This window comes from Carassius auratus, chromosome 50, assembly GCF_003368295.1.
Source record: "Carassius auratus strain Wakin chromosome 50, ASM336829v1, whole genome shotgun sequence".
NCBI classification, from domain to species: Eukaryota; Metazoa; Chordata; class Actinopteri; order Cypriniformes; family Cyprinidae; genus Carassius; species Carassius auratus.
Window position 1 is genome coordinate 12,248,930 of NC_039292.1, and position 14,223 is coordinate 12,263,152.

Sequence of the window (14,223 nt, forward strand, 5' to 3'; positions counted from 1 at the left end):
GTGTTTCTGGCGTGACTCACATCTGAAGCATGTACACAATGATAAACAGGATATATTAGCATGATTTGATGTCAGCCTTATTTGAACTAAGATAATAATAGAAACATGCCACAATGACAGTTCATTTTTTTATCCCGAAACTTTGGTGAATGCCACACAAAATCTGTATTTAAATAATGCATGGCTTACATTACTGCTTTTGCAGTTTAAAAGAAATGATAGCTAATTATTTATTTATTTCTAGTTTTATATTTAGAGAAACAAGTATTTGTAATGATTTTAACAATATTAACTTCCAGTGATCTGTATGTTATTTTTTGTGTTTGCATGGTCCTTAAGATTTAATATTGTAATATTGTATTTGAAGGTTTGAATTTGGATAAATGTCATTTCTGCATTCAAGGCATTTAATGCAGATATATGCATCTCTTCAGAGTTAAATCACCAGCATTTAGACTCTAATTGAGGTATTGAAATTGAAACTCACACCTTGTCATGAGCTACATGATTCCTTTAATCATAACAAACTCTTTGAACACAAGTAACACCACAGTAGATCTGAAAGCGATCATGTCTAGCACACTCACTGGTGGGCTGCACGTGGGCGGATGGTTGTAGTTGTGAGCTTCAGGGGGCATCAGTGCAAGGGCAAGACTTCCAATGTTTGGGTTATTATTAGCATGTGCTGGCACTAGGGCTTCCTGACCGGAACAGAGGAGTGGTGTGCGTGCAGACTGGCCACAATATTCATGCTTTCTTCTGTCTTTTTTTAAAAATTCATAACAAAAGGTACTACGCTGAGGAACAAATGTATAATACATATTTGTTTTTGTATTTGAATGCAACTTTGTCTTTTATTGCAATGAATGGGAAATAATATGCTATTAAATGCTAAATATTGTATAGTGTGTGTGTGTGTGTGTGTGTGTGTGTGTGTACATTGATATATATATTTATCTAATTTATTTAGTTATCTATTTATTTATTTTTGAGAATTATGTCTGTTGCTCCCTGGAGTACTGTGGGGTTTTTTTGTTTGCTACAATAGTGCATGTAAATATGAAATTCGTTGCATTGTTTTCGGTTTACTTTTTGTTGATCCACAGAGGAAATCCAGTCAATTGACCAAAAATCTCTTGATAAATTAATGTTTATTCTTTTAGATTTTGCCCCTTGACTATTTATTTCCAAATGAATGCATTATCATTATATACATTTTATCTGTAAAATGCCATATTATATTGCTATTATTTAATATAATCAAATTGTGTATTTAAAAGATGTTTATTTGTACTGCAATCTCTGAAATAATATTGACAGAAGTTTGTGCTCTTTATAAACTCTACTTTATCACTAAAATGTGACTTATTATTATTGTTTATTAATAGTGTGCTTTTCAAATATAGAATCTCTCAGAGATTCAGCAGATATTTTATTCTTAGCTTTGTTGTTGTTGTTTGTGTATTTAATCTTTTATATTCCTCTCCTGTAATTCTGAGGTTTGTCTGCTGGCTATGACTATTGTTTTTAGCTTTTGCTTGCTTGCTCTTTGCCTGACTTTGTCAGTGGAACATGCATTTACCTCTGATCTGAAACCAGCCGCTCCCTTCATTATTACATTTAAAAGCAGCAAATGTAAGAGATTTGTGTTTTAGATCAGCGTGCAACTTTGTCATATAATCACATTCTGTGTTGATTCTGTGTTATTATCAGAAGCCAAAGAGCTGGTTAAAAAGCTTTGGCTGCGCTTGATAGATTGTTATCATAGTTCATGGTAATATCTTATGTATGCTGTGTGATTATTATGTTATTTTATATACAAACCTGATTCCAAAAAAATTGGGACACTGTACAAATTGTGAGTAAAAAAGGAATTGAATCATTTACAAATCTCATAAACTTATATTTTATTCACAATTGAATATAGATAACATATCAAATTTTGAAGCGAGACATTTTGAAATGTCATGCCAAATATTGCCTCATTTTGGATTTCATGAGAGCTACACATTCCAAAAAAATTGGTACAGGCAGCAATAAGAGGCCGGAAAAGTTAAATGAACATATAGGGAACAGCTGGAGGAACAATTCACAACTTATTAGGTCAATCATGATTGGGTTTTAAAAGAGCCTCTCAGAAGTCAAGATGGGCAGAGGATCATTAATTCCCCCAATGCTGTGGCGAAAAGTAGTATAGTAATATAAGAAAGGAGTTTCTCAGAGAAAAATTGCAAAGAGTTTGAAAACATCATCTACAGTGCATAATATCATCCAAAGAGAATCTGGAACAATCTGTGTGTGTAAGGGTCAAGGCTGGAAAACTACACTGGATGCCTGTGATCTTCAGGTCCTTAGACGCATTGCATCACATACAGGAATGATACTGTGTTGGAAATCACAACATGGGCTCAGGAATACTTCCAGAAAACATTGTCGGGGAACACAATCCGTTGCCGGCTAAAACTCTATAGGTCAAAAAAGAAACCATATCTAAACATGATCCAGAAGCTGTTTCGTTTTCTCTGGGCCAAGGCTCATTTAAAATGGACTGTGACAAAGTGGAAAACTGTTCTGTGGTCAGACAAATCAAAATTTGAAGTTCTTTTTGGAAAACTGGGACGCCATGTCATCCGGACTAAAGAGAACAAGGACAACCCAAGTTGTTATCAGCGCTCAGTTCAGAAGCCTGCATCTCTGATGGTATGGAGTTGCATGAGTGTGTGTGGCATGGGCAGCTTACACATCTGGAAAGGCACCATCAATGCTGAAAGATATATCCAAGTTCTAGAACAACATATACTCCCATTCAGACGTCGTCTCTTTCAGGGAAGACCTTGCATTTTCCAACATGACAATGCCAGGCCACATACTGCATCAATTACAACATCATGGCTGTGTAGAAGGAGGATCCTGGTACTGAAATGGCCAGCCTGCAGTCCAGATCTTTCACCCATAGAAAACATTTGGCCCATCATAAAGAGGAAGATGTGACAAAGAAGACCTAAGAGAGTTGAGCAACTAGAAGCCTGTATTAGACAAGAATGGGACAACATTACTTATCCTAAACTTGAGCAACTTTTCTCCTCAGTCCTCAGACGTTTGCAGACTGTTAGAAAAAGAAGAGGGGATGCCACACAGTGGTAAACATGGCCTTGTCCCAACTTTTTTGAGATGTGTTGATGCCATGAAATTCAAAATCATTTTCTTAGTTTAAACATTTGATGTCTCCTCTATGTTGTATTCTGTTTTTATTCATAATTTGTACAGTGTCCCAACTTTTTTGGAATCAAATTTGTATTTATTTATTGTGAAGGCTATAAGTGCAATTGAGAGATCTGTCAAAACACTGATCGGTTCTGGTGAAGATTCGCGGCTTCGTTCTTTGTTTGTGTTCGACCTTTAGTTGTTCTCTAAAAGCCAAGACCCTGGCTGAAGTTTAGGGAGGCTGGTAACATGATGCTGTTAATGCTAGCACAAGTGAGGGGGGTTTATGTGGAGGCTTGAAGGCGCTTGTGGTACAGCTTTGGGCTCCGTGATTGCTTTTTCTAAAAGTGATTTCCTCAGAGACCAACTTGATGCCTCCTCAAGCTCTTGGTGCTGGAGACTCGTTGCCTGAGTTCAGATTCTAGTGAAGCAATGGTGTATGTGTCCATATGCAAACATGTTTAGTTGCTCCTTCTGCTGCCTTGTGTTTTAAGTCAGTGCTTCGTAAGTCATGGGTAATTATACTCTATGAGTCTACTGTATATATGGTTCCAGTCATGATTCAAGCTAAATCAGATTTACTTTGAAGAACTTTTTTTTGTTGTTGTTTTGTTTGTGCTTTTTTTTCATGAAGAAGAGGCACTGCCGATGTACAAATTTAAAGCAATTATAAAACATATTTACATAATACACATCTGATGTTTACTCTGTATTGATTTCAAATCTGGAAGATTAAAAAAATAAAATCCTCTTCAAATTAACTATAATGCATGTTGCCTTTTATTTCAATTAAATCATTGTTCTACAATAACACTGTATATTACGTTAACCAAATTATGCTGCCTTTACCTTTACATATACCCTTCACAAAGGCAATCCCAGAATGCATTGCAACAATTTCAGTGAAAATATTTACATGAAATAGTGGAAGAAATTGAGGGAAATAATATAATATAATATATATATATATATATATATATATATATATATATATATATATATATATAATTCATTTTATAGCTGTTAAATGATAAATATATTCCAGTATTGTTAAATTATATTATAATAATTGTGTACTATAATATTTTAGTTGTAAAACGGATGACCAATAAATATATTCAACTATCTAAAAATATCTAAATATTCTTAAAATATTATAATTTTAAAAAATAATACACTCTATTATAAATGTAAAAGCAACTGATAAATATATTAAAATATTTATATTTTTAATATAGTTTTAAAATGTTATATTTTATTTAGAAAATATTAATTTTAAGATGGATATTCAATTTTTAAGAAAAGGATATTTATTTAGATATTTATCAAAGATTACATTTAGCAGTGTTATTAAATTATTAGTGTCTCTAAATGTTCAATATTGACAAGTGAATGTAAAAAAATAAATATTGACAGACAAATTTAACTGATAAAAGGATTGATAAGTAGCACCATCTAATAAAACTGCACTAATTCACCCAATATTTAGCATTTGTTTTTGTACTTTTTAGAGTATCACGTAGTGTTGCATGTGCTAATGACCAGCTCTTGGACTCAACCGTGACTCTCTCTTGCGTGTGACGTGAAGCCTGATGGTGTGGCCTGTTGCCTGTGAAGAACATTTCAAATATTTCATTCTTTAAGCTCTGTTTTGGTTAGGACAGGAAGGCGCCTCTCTGGAGTTTAGATTTTCTTCTCCTGGAGCAAGAGAATCAGTTTTTGACCGAGTTGCATGTATGACAGCACATTTCTCCAGTTCACGATCGATCAGTTTCAGGGTGTAATTCAGCCCTCTCTGCGGTTCAATCTGTCTCTCCTGCGTCTCACGTAGTGCTGATACTGATGTCCCTATAAACCTGTCCACTCCAGCACACGCATTTCCTCCCTGCTTTTTCAACTGTACAGTGTATGCACATGGTCTTAGAGAAAGTGCAAAGTAGCATTTTTACGTTTTTGAAATGGATGTGTCTACATTATTGTGTGATACTGAATATTTGTGTTCTTTAAAAGCTCCAGTTAGCCATGTAGAGATGATAGTCTAAGTCGAATGTCAGCAAACTACGTTGTCAAACTGTATGATTTTCTCATCAAAAACTTAATGCAGATAAAAATAAAAACAGGAAATGAGATCATAGAGAGGACCCTTGCAGACCCTCATGACTGTGTGTCAAGGTCAGTAAGTCTCTTAAAATATTAGATAATTTTATTTGTATTTTTTATGTTAAATATGTGACCCCTTATGTAAGTTCATGTTCATGTATGCCAAATTTCAGTCCATCATCACTAGTATTTTTCTTTATATCATGTGATTGACCTGCCTACACATGCCCTAATGTTTAGCCCTTACATCTAGTATGACAGATTGTGGTCTGAGCCAACAAGGGCATGTCCTGTTCTCAAATGAATGCCCTCAGCACGGTTTGGTGCAGGAAAGGTGAAAGAGATCCAATCACGCTCTATAACTCCACTCTGGAACTGGAGACAGTCAGTGTCCTTCTTACACAGCGGCTTTTTGTGCTGAAGTTTGGGTTGAACTTTCCCACTTCAGACCCATTCATCCATTATTTTAATACAGGTCATGGGTTTGGGTTTGAGTTTGACTAGCTGCTGCTCGCTCAGCATAAAATAACAACCTCCAGCCATCGGCATGTTTCACCACGGCTCGTGGTCCCGGCGGTCTCACACTTTGTCCAGATTGCTGCTAGTACACTAACGCAGCTACGGCCTCAACTCCAATACCATACTTTATTTCACTGCGCACTGATATTGTTCAGATGGAAAGTATAAGAAGACTGACCACTTTTAGGAATAGAAGATCAGTTTGAGCATTTTGGGATACAGTTCACTAATTTATTCAGCTTTCAGATGATGTATAAATCTTAATTTCGAAAAATGTACACTTAAGTTTTGTGGTCCATGGTCACATTTGTAAATCACATCTAATAGAAATCCTTAGAAACTGCCTAGAAATGTCCTAGAAATACCCAAATAACCTCCCAGAATCACTCTGAACAATTTAGCAATTTAGCATAAACACTTCTGAAGATATAAGCAACAAGTGGTGATGAGTTTTACTAACTTTACATGAGAAAATGTACAACTCTTTTAAGAACCACATTTTTATTCTACTTACAGTGTACTCACATGTAGTACTAATTTTCTAAATAATCTAATAATCTAAATTTTGTGCAAAAAAAATAATGTTAAGGGTCAACGATAGCTAATTTCAACATGAAATGTTATCAAATTGCTGTATAATGAAATGCAATATGTGCTGATTACAGCTCAGTGTTGTTGAGGCATCAGGAGACTTGGAGTTTGCATTTTTAGGAGGGCTTAAATTTACAGATTGCTAGGGTGGTATTATTAGACACCAGTGCACAGCCAAGCACAGATTCCATGTCTGATCTGCCCTTCCTGCTCGAATCGCACAAGGGCGAAGCCCAAAGCGTGCAAACACAGTCCTTCTGATCAAATGAAGGCACGGCCATGCTGTTAAGCAATCATCTTTTTGGCTGCGTCTGATAAGTGGAGTCTGTACTCTCCAGATGGTGTGTGTGTGTGTATGTTTGCACGTTTGTTTGTGTGTGTCTGTGGATGCATCTCAGAGAGCCACAGGATGAGGTCAGTCTGGCCACACTGGTAGGTCTTTCCCATGCTGCCAAGATCAGAATCCGCTCCCAAGAGAAGGAGCCCAGGACGCACAGCACGGCCTTGGAGCTCAGTCTGGAAAATAGTGCGCAAATGCTCGAGGTCCAACATTTCAGCAAAAAAAGAGAGAGATAAAAGAGAGCATACTTGGTGCCAAAAGGGAGTGGAATTTGGATGGAATAATGGATTCTTGGATTCCAGTTCTGGCTCTGTAACAATGATAACCTGGGTGACGTTTGGAATGGTACTTACACACTTATACTGTATACTGCCTACTATTTTGTCAAAAAAAAAAAAATAGCATGTGAATTGGTATGCATTATGCAAAAAGATATGCTCTACCTGCAGGTAGATGCCATTTGTTCCAAAAATGCATCCTTTGATAGTCGTTGTTTTGCAAGCTATATATAAATCCCAAGTATTTCATTACAACACAGTAGAGCTACTTCCTTTCAGGTGAATGAGATAGTATTCATAGCATTTTCCAGGTATTACAGACCACCTTGTGAACTCTTTTTCTCTACCAATCTTCAGAAAAATATAGTTATGTCTGTACATAACACTTGCATAATGTGCACAGTAGGGATGTGCCCGGACAGCAAATCCATATTCAGAAAGGCAGGGGAAACGAATAATGTGTTCTCTGGAGCCACTAAAGGGACATTGTTAGCTGCTTGCTAGCGACAAAAAGCAAACGCGCAATACAGCGTACACTTGTACAGTATATACAGTATATAAGTATAGTGATCTTCTGAAGTCATACAGTAGCTACAGTATATGTAAAGGACAAACGGACAGACACGTAAAAACGTACACGTCTCACGATAATACCAAATAGATCTTTTATTTCATATGTTTAAGATTATTGTAGTTATTATTAGCCTAATTTAAGAACAGTAGATGGTATATTATATGTAAATATAAACTTGTATGTTGAAGTTAACTTGATTTGAGAAAGTATAAGGAAACTTGTTTATCCAAGTAGAAACAGAAGTAGCTAAACTTGTATGAATGTGAAGTAAACTTTGATGAACAAATAGAAACACATTTATGCAAAACTAAAAATACTCTTGTATGAGTAAACTTGTACTTACAAGTAGAAAGAGAAGTAAACTTGTAAGTAAAAGTAGTACAAGACTTGTATGTAAAACTAAAAGTACACTTGTATTTATGTCTGTATAACTAAACTTGTATTTACAAGTAGAAATAGAAGTAAGCTTGAATGTAAACTTTTATGAACAAACAGAAGCAAATTTGTATGTACAGTACATTCAAGTTTTCTTTTATATACAAGTTTGCTTCACTTTGTACATAAGTTTACTTTTGTAAGTTTGTCAAGTTACTTTTTACTTGTAAATCAGCATCTACAAATCAAAGCAAACTTGTATGTCTCTATATTTACCTTTATTTTCAAGTTTGCCTTCGTACATAAGTTTATTTTAACTCTTACAAGTAAACGTGTATGTACAGTAAAAGCAAAAGTAAGCCGTATGTACAAGAAGAAATAGAAGTAAGACTTCTGTGTTGTTAGGTCATACAGTATGTGTGAATGGCGTTTTCTTGTGTTTGTGGTTTAGTAGTTCAGAAATGTTTCTCTTTCTATTTGTCGCTCTGTTTAATCCGCAGGTCTAACTGGCTGAAGCCGTGCTGCGGGAGGAGAGCAGCGTTGTGGCAGGTGTGTTTGCTGAGTGCCGGCTTCAACTGTTTCCTGGTGGCCTGTGTCATCCTGGTGGTGCTCCTACTGACCGTGGAGCTGCTCATTGATACTAAACTCCTGCAATGTGAGTATCAGACGGGGTTCAGGATCCTTTCAGTAGCTGATCTGGGCTCACAATGAGGATTTACTATCTAGTTGTAAGCACACATGCTCTGACATAAAAGACAGTTCCACTTACTGTATAGAGGACTCAGATTTGGCCTACACTGGTTACGCTGTATGTTTTTGATTCACTACAATAAAACAACTCGTTTTGGAATCAGATTTAAATCAGGAAATCATTTGATTTCAGGATATTCAAAAATTAATAAATACATAAATCGTTTATTCAGGTGCTTGTGAAATTAACCTAGGACCCAATTTTAGATTCCCTAAAAATTAAAGATTCATAAGAGTCCATTTTTGGGATTCAGATTACATTACGTCTGCACTTGTTGATCTAATCTCTAATTCAAATCTATTTTCAATAAACACATTGTGAGTGAACATTTTCATTTCTCATAAGAGCCTGTTGTAAATCTGACCAGAGATCCCCGTTCACGGCTCAGTGTGCAGATGAGTGCACACTAAAGAGAGAAATGTGAGAGATGACAGAAGCATTAGTCAGCCTGTATCTCTCTGTCTTCTCCGGCCTTTACACAGTCCTGATAGACAGATGGAGGGGGAGAGACGGATGGCAGGAGTGAAGGAGTGCAGGACAGCGACCGGCCGGCCAGATTAATGGAAGGAGGGATTGAGGGAGATGAATGGACTGATGGACAGATCAGTGAACAGTGCAAACTAAGACATATGGGCGGAGAGATTGGCAGCGTGTGGAGAGAGCGAGGGAGAGAGAGGGTGATAACTGAATGCAGTAGATGGAGCGGATAAATAGACAGATGCAGGACGCGGATGGGTGGAATATCATATCACACATTCCTAATGCTTTTAGTTCAGGCAGCTGCCATAATGAGATTGATTTTTTTACATGTCAGAGATTTTTATGCAGTTCTTGTGTAAACGTAGAGAATTTGTGGAAAGTTCAAAAGAACAGCATTGATTTGAAATAGAAATCTTCTGTAAAAGTCCGAAAGCCTTTACTTCAGGCAAAACCATCTTGACCCCAAACTTCTAGGTTGTGTGTATTTTGAGAATGTGTAGCTCATTACATTTGACTGCATTACACAGATGTTTCTACATTCAGTGAGAGCAGCATCTCTTTGGATTGTGTCCACAGTTAATAATGCATTCCAGTTCGCCTGTATCATCCACTGGATCAGTCTGGTCATCCTGTCCGTGTTCTTCACTGAGGTGAGTGTACATCTGTGTGGGATCACACTGAACTATCCTGCGTTTATTCTGGAAAAAACACCTTTATAATGTCTTGTAATAATGTCTCCCATCATATTCTTCCAAAACGAAAAATCTTAACTATACTACACACATTATTTTGATGTAAAACATGTCAAGGAATTTTTCTCCAAACATCTGAGGAGATTGGTAATATTCAAATGAAACATAAAACAATACAATTTACGTGTCAGCATTAAAAGTGCACGTTTAAAGGGGTCATATGACGTTGCTAAAAAGAACATTATTTGTGTATTTGGGATAATGCAATATGTTTATGCAGTTTAAGGTTCAAAAGACACATTATTTTCCATATAATGTATATTATTGTTTCTCCTCTATGCCCCACCTTCTGAAACGTGTAGATTTTTACAAAGCTCATCGCTCTAAAAAAGAAGGTGTGTTCTGATTGGCCAGCTATCCAGTGCGCTGTGATTGGCTGAATGCCTCAAGCGTGTGACGGAAATCTTACACCCCTCACCATACTGTGATGATGAGTGTCCCAGCAGCACGAGACTCAGTCCAGCGGCTCTGCTCGTCCACATCCCATCATCGGTTCTCTTTTACTGTTAGGAGTAACTGAATATATATATGTTTATTTCCCATAAGAGGGAGTGTCAGGCACATTTGTAAACCGAATAACTTAATTATTCATTAGTAATTTGTGCGTACTGGAGATGAGAACTGTTTCAAATGATTCAGTTTGATTTGGTGAACTGGTTTGACCGGTTCACTAAGAAGATCCGATTAAATAAACCGATATGTTTGCAATCGGAACAAAACCCATTACAAACGAGGCATTTGTTGCATCCAGTGGAGACATAATTAGTGATTATAATGACTTTTACTGTCTTGTGTTGCTAGTATTGTGCCGCGTAAACATAAAACCATGTCTGCATTTATGATCTGAGAAACAACAAGCGCTACTCTACACTGCTCAAAATTCAAGTTTGAATCATTATTGGCAAATTACTTAAATATAAATAACGTACTTGAGTCAGAAGTGGTAACAGCAAGAATAAAAGGCCTTCTGTCTTTGCGTGAACATTTAAGCGCCGTTATGCCAATCTTCCCACATCGTGATGTAGACATGTGGGAGTGTGCTAGAATGAGCTGATTTAGGAGGGCATGGAGACTCTTAACTTTGATAAAGAATATCTCTTTGGATTCAAGACTTAAGTCTTTGCAACTTTACAGATCGTCTTTATTCACCAAGAGCTTGTAACACTCCAAAGAGAAAGGAAAAATTGAAATCGCATCATATGACCCCTTTAAAGGTCACAGGCCACTAAAACGACTGACATGCTGAGTCTGGGACCATCATGATGTAAAAGTGTGTGTGTGTGTGTCCTGACACGTGCTGACTTCTGTTGATTGCCATTTCTTCAGATCCAGTTGCATGTCGCTGGCTCTTTTAACGCAGACTTGCATTTATTTCCTTCTACTTGCATTTTGCTCATCGATAAAGGCTCAAGAGACGGGAAGGCCTGAAAGTTTCAGCGTCACATGTTTTAGAGAGGAAAAGAGAGTGAAGTAGGGATAGAAAGCGATAAAAAGACTAGCGTGTGCCACCTGAGTCAGCAGTCACTAAAACAGCGTACCCTCTGAGTGTTTCGATGAGATCTCGCCCCGCTTGCGAGTTTATGAATACATATTGCAGGTCACTGATAACTTATGAGCTGCGTTCTGAGACGAGATGAAAGAAGAAATGATTCGCCCTGGAAATGGGTTTCGCAGAGGTTATTTCTCCACCAGATGGAGGTGAATTCTGTTGCTGCCACATCTCGATATCACTTCTGAATTACCCTACATACACATTTCCCTGCAAGCTCATTATTTACGTTCGCTGTTCATGGGGCGCTGGAAGAGTAATGTTTGACTGGGTTTCTTTTTTTGCCCAAGGCTTCTCTCTTGCCTTTCATTAAACACACTCTGTTGTTTTCTTGTGGATGATTTCCTAGAATGCGATGCCAAATCTGATCAGTGATTTTCATTATTCTGCTTCTTTTCTGTTTCTTTCTTTCTATGGGATTTTTTTCACTTATATGCTCTCTCTTCCCTGTCTTTCTCTTCCTCTCCCAGACTGTGTTCAGGATTGTGGTGCTCGGGATTTGGGATTATATAGAGAACAAAGTTGAGGTGAGAGCTCCCCGGGGTCCCATCAGTAGAGGGAAGAGACGAGCCCTTGTAACTTCGTGAAGGATGAGTGTCTCTGGCGCAGTGACACACTCTCAATGTCACATCGTTGCCTGAGCAGGAGAGGATCCATGTCTGACTGCACTCTGATTGGCTGTTCAGTTTTATTGACCCTGCCCACTCATTTGCATAATACATGTTGCTGCCTGATATGAATGTTCTTAAAAAGCATTTACTGATTATTTGAAGGTGCACACACACACTCTTATGGAATGGAAAAAATGGCTGTTTTTTTTTTTTCTTCTTTTATTTTTGAGGAAACCGGCTTCCATAATTTGTAAAATAATACATACATTTTAAATTTCTTTCATATGTATTAAATAAATGTATAGTTAGTATGGCATGTTATGAAGTATCTACAGTTGATCATTACCTGGTTTGCAACAGCTCAAAGTAATATACACTTCTACATGTTACTGGATGAAAGGCATATGATGGTATTTAGTTGTTGATGTCGTGTTATTCAGGTATTTGACGGTGCTGTGATTGTACTCTCTCTGGCCCCAATGGTGGCCTCAACGGTGGCCAACGGCCCCAGCAGCCCCTGGGACGCCATCAGCCTCATCATCACCCTCCGCATCTGGAGAGTCAAGAGAATCATTGACGGTGAGCTGCTTTACACACAGCAACACACCAGTCATGATAAATACAAGCAGGGCTGTTATTGTTAAATCTACTAAAAATTGTTTTTGGTCATTTGAAATAAAAAGAAAGCTATATAGAAATGTAATTTAGTAAATAATGAGTTACAATTGCTATATATATATATATATATAAATATATATATATATATAGTAGTGAGTTGCCAGATCATCATTTCTTCAGCATTATATATAAAATAAAGGCAAAAAAACACATGCAATTTTAAAGATACAGTAGTAAACTATTTTAACTTAAAGCTTTATCTGTTTAGTAAAATGTGAATTGCAATTAATAGTTTTTCTAATTTTTTTATAATTAAAATGTACAGTTATAATATTTTAATAGAAAGTGCTTGAATTTTCTATTACGATGTACATGTATATCGCTTTGTTTCTGAGTTTTGGTGCGTTCTGCATGTTTGTTTGCACAAATATCTTATCTTCTCCTTATCCTTCGTGGTTTATGATGTGCAAGTTGTGAGATTTGCGCATCTTTTCGTGTGTGTGTTTGTTCATATGCCTGAAGATTTACATTTGAGTCGGCAAAAAAAGCAAAGACAGCTAAATGCGGTCGTTGCACCTTACACAGTGTTTAATACAAGCTGATATGGACAGACATGCTGACCGATTAACATTCACGAGCTCCAGTCTCACGGCGAGTAGGGTCCAGTTTTTACGCCACCCTGTGGATGGACCATGATGTGCCCAGCGGGACGTAAAAGAAGCTGATCATTTAAATACACTTAAATATAGATACAAATGAATATTTAATTTAATATATAATAATCCTGAAACCGAAACTTATGGAGAATGTTGTGGGACTGAGTAACACATTGCAACGCAGCAAAGCATGCTGGGAGTTCTGTCAGCAGATGGTACCAGTGTGAAAGAGTCTAATTGATATGGAGAGCGAGTGGATGATAAGAAGGTCATGTGGATATGGCTTTATTAATATGATATGAGACACACATTTGCTCTGTTCTTAGATGTGGATGGAGGTGATGTTAGCAAGAGACCTCTTTCAAAAACAGAAAACAATCTTACCAACCCCAATCTCTGCTCAGACAGGATGTGTGTATTTGATCGATCGACTTTACTGGGCTGTTTTGTTTGTCTTCTGTAGCGTATGTGCTCCAGGTGAAGGTGGAGATGGAGCTGGAGATCCAGCAGTATGAGAAGACCAAAGCTGTGAGGGAGGAACAGCTGGAGAGACTCACACAGATCTGTCAGGAACAGGCCGTGAGTCACCAGAGTCTTGTGCCAGTGACACTTACCTTGACAGCAGCTTTGGCTTTGCGTTAAAGGAATAGTTCACCCAAAAATAAAAATGTACTCACCCTCAGGTCATCCGAGATTAAGATGAGTTTGTTTCTTCATGACATTAAGAGAAATGTAGCATTGCATCACTTGTTCACCAGTGGATCCTCTGCAGTGAATGGGTGCAGAATGAGAGTCAAACAGCTGATAAAAACATCACAGTAATCC

The 14,223-nt window shown here is 37.2% G+C and overlaps 1 protein-coding gene across 2 annotated transcripts in view; it reads left to right on the forward strand.

Annotated features, from left to right (window-relative positions):
- The window catches only part of LOC113067030 (transmembrane protein 266-like), a 53,659-nt gene that overhangs the window by 29,198 nt on the left and 10,238 nt on the right, over positions 1-14,223 (forward strand). For both annotated transcript variants that reach the window (XM_026239227.1, XM_026239228.1), the window contains 5 exons: positions 8,482-8,636; positions 9,789-9,862; positions 11,984-12,040; positions 12,565-12,703; positions 13,862-13,977. In XM_026239227.1, coding sequence (XP_026095012.1) covers positions 8,482-8,636; positions 9,789-9,862; positions 11,984-12,040; positions 12,565-12,703; positions 13,862-13,977 — 541 coding nt within the window. The remainder of the gene's footprint in view (positions 1-8,481; positions 8,637-9,788; positions 9,863-11,983; positions 12,041-12,564; positions 12,704-13,861; positions 13,978-14,223) is intronic.